At 42.7% G+C, this 11,795-nt stretch overlaps 1 protein-coding gene across 1 annotated transcript in view; it reads right to left on the reverse strand.

Moving 5' to 3' along the window:
• The window catches only part of EXOC3L4 (exocyst complex component 3 like 4), a 62,507-nt gene extending 51,563 nt beyond the window's left edge, over positions 1-10,944 (reverse strand). Inside the window, exons 1-3 of the mRNA XM_075331262.1 lie at positions 10,865-10,944; positions 7,153-7,702; positions 2,326-2,977 (exon numbers count right to left, since the gene is read on the reverse strand). Coding sequence (XP_075187377.1) covers positions 2,326-2,977; positions 7,153-7,675 — 1,175 coding nt within the window. The 5' untranslated portion in view covers positions 7,676-7,702; positions 10,865-10,944. The remainder of the gene's footprint in view (positions 1-2,325; positions 2,978-7,152; positions 7,703-10,864) is intronic.
• Between the last annotated feature and the right edge of the window lie 851 nt (positions 10,945-11,795).

Raw genomic sequence — 11,795 nt, forward strand, 5'->3', positions numbered from 1 at the left:
AAAATATATATCCTGCTGGGGGAAGAAGAGAGCGCAGTGGAGATAGCAGCGCGGTATGTGAGCGAATGTCATAGACTCCGAGAAAGAGAACTATGATAAGTCATGGACTCCCATAGCCCCCCATCCCAGATGTGGCCCCCCAATCCCCACCCTGGATATGCCCCAACCACCGTTACTACAGTCCCCACCCTGGATATGCCCCATCATAAGCCATGGACTTCCATAGCCCCCATCCTAGAAGTGCCCCCACAGTCCCCACCCTGGATGAGCCCCATCCATCCTTCCTACAGTCCCCACCCCCCATCCCCACAGCCCCAGCCCCTAATGTACACTTGCTTTGGCAAAACTAATTTGTATTTGGTCCTGCCAATAAAGCTTATTTGATTTGATTTGATTTGATTTGATTTGATAAAGGGATAGAGAGATAGATAGAGGGATAGATAGATAGATAGATAGATAGATAGATAGATAGAGGGATAGATAGATAGATAGATAGATAGAGGGATAGATAGAGGGATAGATAGAGGGATAGATAGATAGAGGGATAGATAGATAGAGGGATAGATAGAGAGATAGATAGATAGATAGATAGATAGATAGATAGATAGATAGATAGATAGATAGATAGAGGGATAGATAGATAGATAGATAGATAGATAGAGGGATAGATAGATATAGATAGAGGGATAGATAGATAGATAGATAGAGGGATAGAGGGATAGATAGATAGATAGAGGGATAGATAGATAGATAGATAGATAGATAGATAGATAGATAGATAGAGGGATAGAGGGATAGATAGATAGATAGAGGGATAGATAGATAGATAGATAGATAGATAGATAGAGGTATGGATAAATTGTCTGACTAACCATATGTGTATATATACGGTATATATATATATATATATATATACATACTGCGTATATAGATGATATATACATTATTGGCGCTGACATGAAGCTCAGGCTGGTATCTCATGATAAACAAGTGCAGTGTCGGTGCGGCTGCTTTATGTGCAGAGCGCGGTGCGGAGCGGCTGGGTAATTAGTCACAGTGCGTAGGATTAGCAGCGTTACCAAACCTTTGTGTTATTTGTGGCTGCCGTGGGGAAAACAAGAAATGAAGGCAACCACTAAACGATGAGAAATTATAAGTGCAGAGAACCCTGCACGCCCCGCAACACAGGACCCCGGAGAAACGTGACAGGGACTTATCAGGGGCAAAGAAAGGGGGTGCAGAGGTAAAGGTCACCCGGAGGGGGCGCATATAAGAAGGACAACACTACAAATGACAGGTGATCTGCAACATGTAACCCTTTAGTGGTTAGTACATTTTTGGGTTGCAAAACTCTTCATCTGCTAGTTTTTATCATTGTAATATAAAACTACAGCTAACTGCAACCACCACCAGAGGGAGCTCTTTACATATGAATTCTTATATGCAGATAGCTCCCCCCAGTTGTGAATACAGGTAAACAGAATTTTATTATGTAACTATGAATGATAGACTCAATCTACAGTGTGATGCATGATGGGAAGGCTACACCCCCTAGGATCCTGCAGGCGGCAAAGAAAATGACCCTTAACTTATATCATACAAAAATGACACCTTAAATCAAAGCTGCCTGGTAAAGAGGAGTCTGTTCACAATGGTAAAAATTCTAGAAATACACCCTTAGTTTCTCCATATCACAGGGAACCACAGGGACAAGGGTAACAGCTGTACAGTGTGAGGACCAGAGCAAACTGCTAGACTGCAGCCGCATCTCCCTCCTCTCCTCTCATTTCTTGTTATTTTATTTTGTTTTTTTGCTTTTTGTTTACTTTGTTATTTTATATTGTTATTTTATGTTATTTTATTATATTTATTTTGTTATTTTTTGTTATTATTTTATTTTGTTTATTTTTCTTTGTTCATTTTGTTGTTTTATGTTGTTATTTTGTTTTGTTTAATTTGTTTTGTTTTGTTTATTTTGTTTTTTTATTTTGTTGCTTTTCCTTTACCCCATGTGACCCCTTTGTTATTTTATGTTATTTTAATTTGTTATTTTATTTTGGTTTGTTTATTTTGTTATTTTATGTTGTTGTTTTATTTTATTTTGTTTATTTTTTTTTATTTATTTTATTTTGTTTATTTTGTTATTTTATTTTTTTATTTAGTTTTGTTTATTTTATGTTGTTATTTTATTTTGTTATTTTATGTTGTCGTTTTGTTATTTTATTATTTTATTTTATTTATTTTTTAATTTATTTTATGTTGTTTTGTTTATATTGTTACTTTACGTTTACCCCTCGTGTGCCCCGTGTGTTACTTTCGTCCTACCTTTCGTACTGATTCATGATCCAGTCCAGCAGACTGTACAGTTGACTGAACTCCAGGGCTGAAGGTAGGATATTTTTTTGTAGGTGGGAGATCAGGGCGTCCTGATAGCTGCTCACATAGGTCCCACACACGTTGTAGTCCTCGGGGTACAGGGGTCTCAGGGAAATCTTCACTTTCTTTAAGTCCTCCATAGTCGTTGACTTGAGAGTCTCCAAATGAGCCGCCAGCCAGCCCTTCTCGCCGTCCGTCATGGGCAGCGCCTCCACCCTTTTGCTCACGCTGTCTTTTACCACCTCTTTCCATAACTTTTTCCATGCTCGGGGTTGGCCCAGGAGGGGGATTTCAGAATTTGCGGGGGCCACTTTAGGATTTTTGTGGGTTTCGGCCTCTTTTTTAATGACGGTGACCACAGAGGAGATCAATGGTTCATCCACCTGGTCTTGGCCAAGAGAGTCCTTCACGATGGACCTCATCATATTGAAGAGGGATCCGTAGAGCAAGTCCACGTCTCGGCCCCGTATGGTGAACTCTGTGACGTTCTCATGGAAGTCGCTGGTGGCACATTCCTCCAGGAGTTTATCTTCCATCAATTTTATGTTTTCGAAGGCGTTTATCAGTTCTCGGCTTTGTATCAGACCATTGATTTCCATCACTAGGAGAGAACATTCACATGTAATAATAGGATCCCGCAAGATATTTTATCACATATCCATGATATAGAGTTGTGAGTAAAAAAATACATACACCCCCTTTAAATTCTATGTTTTACCCAGGATATAATAATAAACATCCAAAATCCAGTCTCATATTTTTTTATATATGCATATACAGTACAGACCAAAAGTTTGGACACACCTTCTCATTCAAAGAGTTTTCTTTATTTTCATGACTCTGAAAATTGTAGATTTACATTGAAGGCATCAAAACTATGAATTATCACATGTGGAATGAAATACTTAACACAAAAGTGTGAAACAACTGAAAATATGTCTTATATTCTAGGTTCTTCAAAGTAGCCCCCTTTTGCTTTGATTACTGCTTTGCACACTCTTGGCATTCTCTTGATGAGCTTCAAGAGGTAGTCACCGGAAATGGTTCTCACTTCACAGGTGCGCCCTGTCAGGCTTAATAAGTGGCATTTCTTGCCTTATAAATGGGGTTGGGACCATCAGTTGTGTTGTGCAGACGTCTGGTGGATACACAGCTGATAGTCCTACTGAATAGACTTGTTAGAATTTGTATTATGGCAAGAAAAAAGCAGCTAAGTAAAGAAAAATGAGTGGCGATCATTAGTTTAAGAAATAAAGGTCAGTCAGTCTGAAAAATTGGGAAAACTTTGAAAGTGTCCCCAAGTGCAGTGGCAAAAACCATCAAACGTTACAAAGAAACTGGCTCATATGAGGACCGCCCCAGGAAAGGAAGACCAAGAGTCACGTCTGCTGCGGAGGATAGGTTTATCCGAATCACCAGCCTCAGAAATCACAGGTTAACAGCAGCTCACATTAGAGGCCAGGTCAATGCCACACAGAGTTCTAGCAGCAGACACATCTCTAGAACAACTGTTAAGAGGAGACTTTGTGCAGCAGGCCTTCATGGTAAAATAGCTGCTAGGAAACCACTGCTAAGGACAGACAACAAACAGAAGAGACTTGTTTGGGCTAAAGAACACCAGGAATGGACATTAGACCAGTGGAAATCTGTGCTTTGCTCTGATGAGTCCAAATTTGAGATCTTTGGGTCCAACCACCGTGTCTTTGTGCGACGCAGAAAAGGTGAACGGATGGACTCTACATGGCTGGTTCCCACCGTGAAGCATGGTGGAGGAGGTGTGATGGTGTGGGGGGGGGCTTTGCTGGTGACACTGTTGGGGATTTATTCAAAATTGAAGGCATACAGAACCAGCATGGCTACTACACCATCCTGCAGCGGCGTGCTGTTCCATCCGATTTGCGTTTAGATGGACCATCATTTATTTTTCAACAGGACAATGATCCCAAACACACCTCCAGGCTGTGTAAGGGCTATTTGACTAAGAAGGAGAGTGATGGGGTGCTACGCCAGATGACCTGGCCTCCACAGTCACCAGACCTGAACCCAATCGAGATGGTTTGGGGTGAGCTGGACCGCAGAGTGAAGGCAAAAGGGCCAACCAGTGCTAAGAATCTCTGGGAACCCCTTCAAGACTGTTGGAAAACCATTTCCGGTGACTACTTCTTGAAGCTCATCAAGAGAATGCCAAGAGTGTGCAAAGCAGTAATCAAAGAAAAAGGTGGCTACTGTGAAGAACCTAGAATATAAGACATATTTTCAGTTTTTTCACACTTTTTTGTTAAGTATTTCATTCCACATGTGATAATTCATAGTTTTGATGCCTTCAATGTGAATCTACAATTTTCAGAGTCATGAAAATAAAGAAAACTCCTGGAATGAGAAGGTGTGTCCAAACTTTTGTTCTGTACTGTGCGTATATATATATATATATATATATATATATATATATATATTTTATTTTTTTTTTCTTAATTTCTCGTTTTCTCTCTCCAATCTTCCTATGAATGTCAGACTTGTTGCTTGTGGATTAGAAGTGTTTTTTATGTGGATTTTGGTAAGGAATCTGCAACAAAAACCTCATTAAAAAAATCCTCTATTTCAGCTTTCATATTCTGCAGTGGTAGAACAACAACAAAATCTGCACTGAAATCTTCTGGATTTGGTGCAGGTTTCCTCGCCGATCTTCTGCCCGGGCCGGTGAACCAACTTGTAAGATTTTTTTTGCTTTTGCAATGTGTTGAGGTTGGGCCTCGTCAGTTTTCCTTCGAAAGCATGAACCTAAAGCGAGGATGTGAGGTCCTTTTTGCTGCAGACCTTGACTACGACTTATTTGCACATACTTTGCACATACTTTGCATTCCTTTCAAGTCTATACAGTTATTCGGAGTCCATGAAATACAAGCTAAATGAAACAGGAATCAATAACCTTCACCTTTGAACGAGACGATCATTGATCCTGCAGCAAATGTGGGATTTTTTGAGGGTCCACACCCAAATCCATGCGTAGAAAACAGTGCAAAATATAATAAAAATCTGTTATTCTCCATGGTAATTTTTAGCCATACTCTGGTCCACTCGTCTTCTGCAGTCCAGTGCCTACTGGGCCATGTTTGGAATCACTGGCAGCCGCGCAACATACCTTATGCCATTGTTGTGCCCAGTCAGCGCAAAACCATTAAAGCCTCAATCCCCTGATGAAGCCCGGCATGGCGAAACATGTTGGGGAGACTGAAAACTAAATCTTAAACAAGCAAATAAAGGGTGAGATCAAATTAAATATTGTAACACTCGTAGCCAGTGCAGGGTCAGTGAGCAGGATTGGTGGACCCACTGGACCACAGGGGCACCCGGGCTTACTTTTTAACGGGAGGTGCTTAACTAAGCACCCACCGCAAGGTGGACACCAGGTACCCCTCCCAGAGCAGTGATCAGGACTGTGGCAGCTGACCTCCAGGACAGAAGATGGACTCAGGTACGGACACAGATGCAGGCAGGTACAGGTGAGATGACCAGGGCAGACAGGCTGGCGGGTACAGACAGGTATGGTGGGCATGGCAGACACAGATCGGTATGGGAAGGCAGATTCAGGTGCAGGACATGGACACAGGGGTAACGGTACCTGACAACTTGCTAGATAGACAGGACACGGAATAGCTAAAGGTGTTGTGCAGGCACCTCCCCTAATGGGAGGGTGCCTTAAACACACAGTGCCTCTCAGCCATAGAGGTGGGCTGGTGCATGTGCACACTTCTTAGGTGCACTCCCAGGAACCCTGTGCGGCATGTACAGGGCCCAGGAGGGAATGAAGGCAGGAAGAGAGCATGTGGAAGGCCTCATGGCAGCAGGGGAGAACGGGACTCGGCCGGGGCGGTCAGTAAGTCAGCGTCCTTGTAGGTACGCCGGTGCGACAAATATAAGGGTGGATAGGAAGTAATTGGTCCTCGGGCCATTTATGAATTGACGTTTAATCCTTGTGAGACGCCCTATAGCATAGTTTAAATGGTTATAAGATTATAAAGTCACCTCCCTGCTACCTGTGCCTTTAAAGATAGGTCTTATCTCTTATTAATTTATAGAATAAAATTTACATTTTATTGGGCATTAGTCAGGGTTCCTCTTGTTGCCTTTGGCAAAATGTTTTTGTAGTCACCAAAGATGGCGACCACCAGAAGACTCTGGATGGAGCACAGCTGACCGATGAAACTGGTGACGGCCGTGTAGAGTTGTACAGGGTAGAGGGTTGGGGTTTTTTTACCCTACTTTTATTATGCTTTTTAAGCTTAATTTTTGCATATTCAACCTGAATAGAATTTTAAGCAAATCTGCAAATGTAACTTTTTGCAGATTTGCTTCTTGCAAGAATTGATAGAGAAGGTTCCTCCTTTCCAGGATCCTCATCAACAAGTGATGCCAAAGTACAGCTCCAGAGTATCGCTCTCTGGAGGACCCGGCGAGTCCACCCAATGCACAAATTATTGATTTCAATTAGGATTGTGTAATGCTCTGTTTCACCACTGGGGGTGCTGCAGGAAAATACAACACTCGCTGCCAGGTTCAATCACAATTGATTATTAGGGGAGAATTTGCTTAGAATATAGTCCTGGGACTTTTCTACCTAAAAGAGATTGTCCATGACCAACGCGTTTCTGAGATCAAGTGGTTGATGATATCTTAGACAGATTATCTTTGTCCTGCCTGAAAAAGTTTCCAAAAGTGAACCATTCATCCAGATTCCCCCCCATTTTGGTAGTAGGCACCAGCATTGGAGACCCTTACCTGACAACATCTGAGGTTCCTCCTTGCCGTCACGCTTTGGTTCCTCTGATGTAGCATTCTTCTCAGCTCCATTGTTGTCCACCTTCTTCTTCACTTTCAAGCTTCGCCTAAATTTGTCCACCAGAGACCTCGATTCTTCGGGTCCTTTACTTTCCGGAGAGCCGGGTTCTTCATTTTTCTCCACCTTGTTTGGGCTTCTCTTACTTAGTCTGAACACCAACGACCCAAAATCTTCCACCTTGTTTGGAGATTCGGGTTCGTCGATGCGGCTCTGTCTTTTTAAGGAAATTCTGCTGGATCTGGCATTCTGATTTTTTCCGAGAGTCGGTTCTTGTTTTTCTGGAGAACTCGGTTCTTTGTCGTCGTTGGGTTTCAGGTTTCTTTTGCTCTTCCTAAAGTTGTCCATTTTTTTCAGGAAGCTTTGATTTTTCTGCAGCGGCTTCTGTAGATCTCCGTTGTCTGCTTTGTGCAGATGATTGTCTTCTGCAGGTTTCGGGTGGGATCCATTTGGTGAGGTCTCCATAGTTGTCTACAATCCCTGGGTCTCCACCTGTCGATGATATAAAACATACACATGATTGCTGCTATCATGACAATGGAGGGAGTTTCTACATCTCCTGAGTGTGGCCATTGTGGAAGGTTAGGTGTTTCCCGGTGTGAGTTGGTAAAATACCAGACAAGGACATGATGACCTCCACATAAGCAGCCGCTTCAGCTCCTTTGTGGTCCATAAAGAAGGAGACCCCACAGAGCCGCTATAACCATACGGTACATTGCACTGGTTTGGTCGTGTTAGGGTTGTTACAGGTGTCTGCCACAGCTTACTCCCCTCTCCCCATTGAGGTTGAGCGGTCATGTGTATTAATGGACTCCGGGAGACCAGCTGACAGCTAAACGCAAGCATCGGTGGAGAAATGATCCGGCACCAATTCACACACACATGTCATCAGTACTGGGGGCAGAATCCAGCAAAAAGAACCACGTGGTGCTAAACCTTCTAAAGACGTCCGTGCATGCATGGAACCAGACTGAGGCACTATTACTGTATAGGACACTATTTAAGCACTATTACTGTATAGGACACTAATTAGACACTATTACTGTATAGGACACTAATTAGACACTATTACTGTATAGGACACTAATTAGGCACTATTACTGTATAGGACACTAATTAGACACTATTACTGTATAGGACACTAATTAGACACTATTACTGTATAGGACACTAATTAGGCACTATTACTGTATAGGACACTAATTAGACACTATTACTGTATAGGACACTAATTAGGCACTATTACTGTATAGGACACTAATTAGACACTATTACTGTATAGGACACTAATTAGACACTATTACTGTATAGGACACTAATTAGGCACTATTACTGTATAGGACACTAATTAGGCACTATTACTGTATAGGACACTAATTAGACACTATTACTGTATAGGACACTAATTAGACACTATTACTGTATAGGACACTAATTAGGCACTATTACTGTATAGGACACTAATTAGGCACTATTACTGTATAGGACACTAATTAGACACTATTACTGTATAGGACACTAATTAGACACTATTACTGTATAGGACACTAATTAGGCACTATTACTGTATAGGACACTAATTAGACACTATTACTGTATAGGACACTAATTAGGCACTATTACTGTATAGGACACTAATTAGGCACTATTACTGTATAGGACACTAATTAGGCACTATTACTGTATAGGACACTAATTAAGCACTATTACTGTATAGGACATTAATTAGGCACTATTACTGTATAGGACACTATTTAGGCAGTATTACTGTATAGGACACTATTTAAGCACTATTACTGTATAGGACAATAATTAGGCACTATTACTGTATAGGACAATAATTAGACACTATTACTGTATAGGACACTAATTAAGCACTATTACTGTATAGGACACTATTTAGGCACTATTACTGTATAGGACAATAATTAGGCACTATTACTGTATAGGACACTATTTAGGCACTATTACTGTATAGGACAATAATTAGACACTATTACTGTATAGGACACTAATTAGGCACTGTTACTGTATAGGACACTATTTAAGCACTATTACTGTATAGGACAATAATTAGACACTATTACTGTATAGGACAATAATTAGACACTATTACTGTATAGGACAATAATTAGGCACTATTACTGTATAGGACAATAATTAGGCACTATTACTGTATAGGACAATAATTAGGCACTATTACTGTATAGGACAATAATTAGACACTATTACTGTATAGGACACTAAGCACTATTACTGTATAGGACACTAATTAGGCACTGTTACTGTATAGGACACTAATTAGGCACTATTACTGTATAGGACACTAAGCACTATTACTGTATAGGACACTAATTAGGCACTGTTACTGTATAGGACACTAATTAGGCACTATTACTGTATAGGACACTATTTAGGCAGTATTACTGTATAGGACAATAATTAGACACTATTACTGTATAGGACACTAATTAGGCACTGTTACTGTATAGGACACTAATTAGGCACTATTACTGTATAGGACACTAATTAGGCACTATTACTGTATAGGACACTAATTAGGCACTGTTACTGTATGGGAAACAAATGATGAGAAGGGAAAGATGTCTGGGCAATAGACTGTACAGATGTAAGTCGCACAGCTGGGAGAAGTTGCTACGGTGGTCTGGGCTGGATAGACAAGAAAAGGTAACCTGCTCCGCTCACAGAATGTGCCTAGAGAAGCCCTACAATGCCCTCCAGGTGATGTGACTGTGAGGAGGGCGGCCAAGCCCCGGACCCTGGTGTTTTTGGGCTGAGGAGAGGATCCCTGATGGCTCCGGTATGTGATCGCTCCTCAGCAGTTTCTCTTTGGCAGACGTTTAGACCTTTGCTTATGGAAACCTATTTGCAGGTCCAAAGTTTATTGACCGTTCCAGTGAAATAAACAATATTCCACATAAGAGTGAGATTCTGTCACAATAAAACCAATATATGGCACAAACGTTACAAAATCAATGTTTTAATTTTCATTTGATGCTGGAGTTTTTGATATCAGGAGGGAGAGGTAAAATGTGATATAAAGAGAGGGAAATCCCTGAGAACTCCAGAGCTGTGCAGATCCCAGCTCACTGTCCTGTCAGCAGCGGGAAACCTTCCTGTTTACACCCATCATGTATAATTGTCCATCAGCAGCACGAGCCTGTCCCCCCGTCTGCAGAATTCTGATACATTGCATTTACCCCGAGTAGTGATGAGCGGGCACTGCCTCCCTGCTGCTGCTCCCAGTCTTTGTGGACAAGCTGCCAAGGAGACATTGCATATATAGGATGTGACCGCTACAGCCAATCACTGAGCTCAGCGCACTCGTGTGATCTTTTACGGCATCCAGTGATCGGCTGCAGTGGTCACGTTCTGCATTCATCATGTCACCTCTGCAGCTTGTCAGTCAATATCAGGGGCGGTAGCAGAGAGGCAGCGCTGTTTTTGATTTTTACACATTTTTAGCCTTTGGCAAAGAAAATCTCAGCAGTAATTCCCTTTAATAACAATGAACTTTGTGTCCAGAAACTTGTCCAAGTAGTAACATCCACAATCCCTCATTAACCCCCTCACTGCTGCAGCAACACGTAACCCGCACGGAAGCGTCCGCGGCTCGGCGTCACATTTACTCACCATTTGCTGGAAGCGAAGGATTTGTGCGATTTGTTTTCGTCCCAGGACGCAGTGAAATGCAAGGTGACTTCAGCAGCGCCTCCAACCTGCAGCTGTGCTTGCACTTTCGCTTTTAGGACTCACAGATCAGGTTACCAACTGGTTCTAGAAGAATCAATCATTAACATGGAAAGCAAAGAAATTTAAAGGGACACAAACTACAAAGTCCATCTGGTTTGTATTTTTGCACATTTGTCTGAATGTTATTGTTCCCTGTTATCTGCCATTTCTAGATAAAGAAAGATTGATTACAATAGCATTGTAGATGGCAAGGGTAGAAACTTCTGTAAAAGCTGCCAATTCCTCCCCTGATGGACGCTGACAGAAAAGGGCTCCTGTGCAGGAACAATACAGGGGCCCTTTATAGTCTAATATCTCATCATGATGCACAATACCCCTGCTGTGGAGGTGGTGGCCCCCTGACCTCCTGGGCCCCTGTTGATCTGTCCGTCCCTGACCTCCTGGCCCCTCTTGATCTGTCCGCCCCCTGACCTCCTGGGCCCCTGTTGATCTGTCCGTCCCTGACCTCCTGGCCCCTCTTGATCTGTCCGCCCCCTGACCTCCTGGGCCCCTGTTGATCTGTCCGCCCCCTGACCTCCTGGGCCCCTGTTGATCTGTCTGCCCCTGACCTCCTGGCCCCTTTTGATCTGTCTGCCCCTGACCTCCTGGGCCCCTGTTGATCTGTCTGCCCCCTGACCTCCTGGGCCCCTGTTGATCTATCTGCCCCTGACCTCCTGGGCCCCTGTTGATCTGTCTGCCCCCTGACCTCCTGGGCCCCTGTTGATCTGTCTGCCCCTGAACTCCTGGGCCCTTGTTGATCTGTCTGCCCCTGACCTCCTGGGCCCCTGTTGATCTGTCCGCCCCCTGACCTCCTGGGCCCCTGTTGATCTGT

Source organism: Anomaloglossus baeobatrachus, chromosome 12 (assembly GCF_048569485.1).
Source record: "Anomaloglossus baeobatrachus isolate aAnoBae1 chromosome 12, aAnoBae1.hap1, whole genome shotgun sequence".
Taxonomy (NCBI): domain Eukaryota; kingdom Metazoa; phylum Chordata; class Amphibia; order Anura; family Aromobatidae; genus Anomaloglossus; species Anomaloglossus baeobatrachus.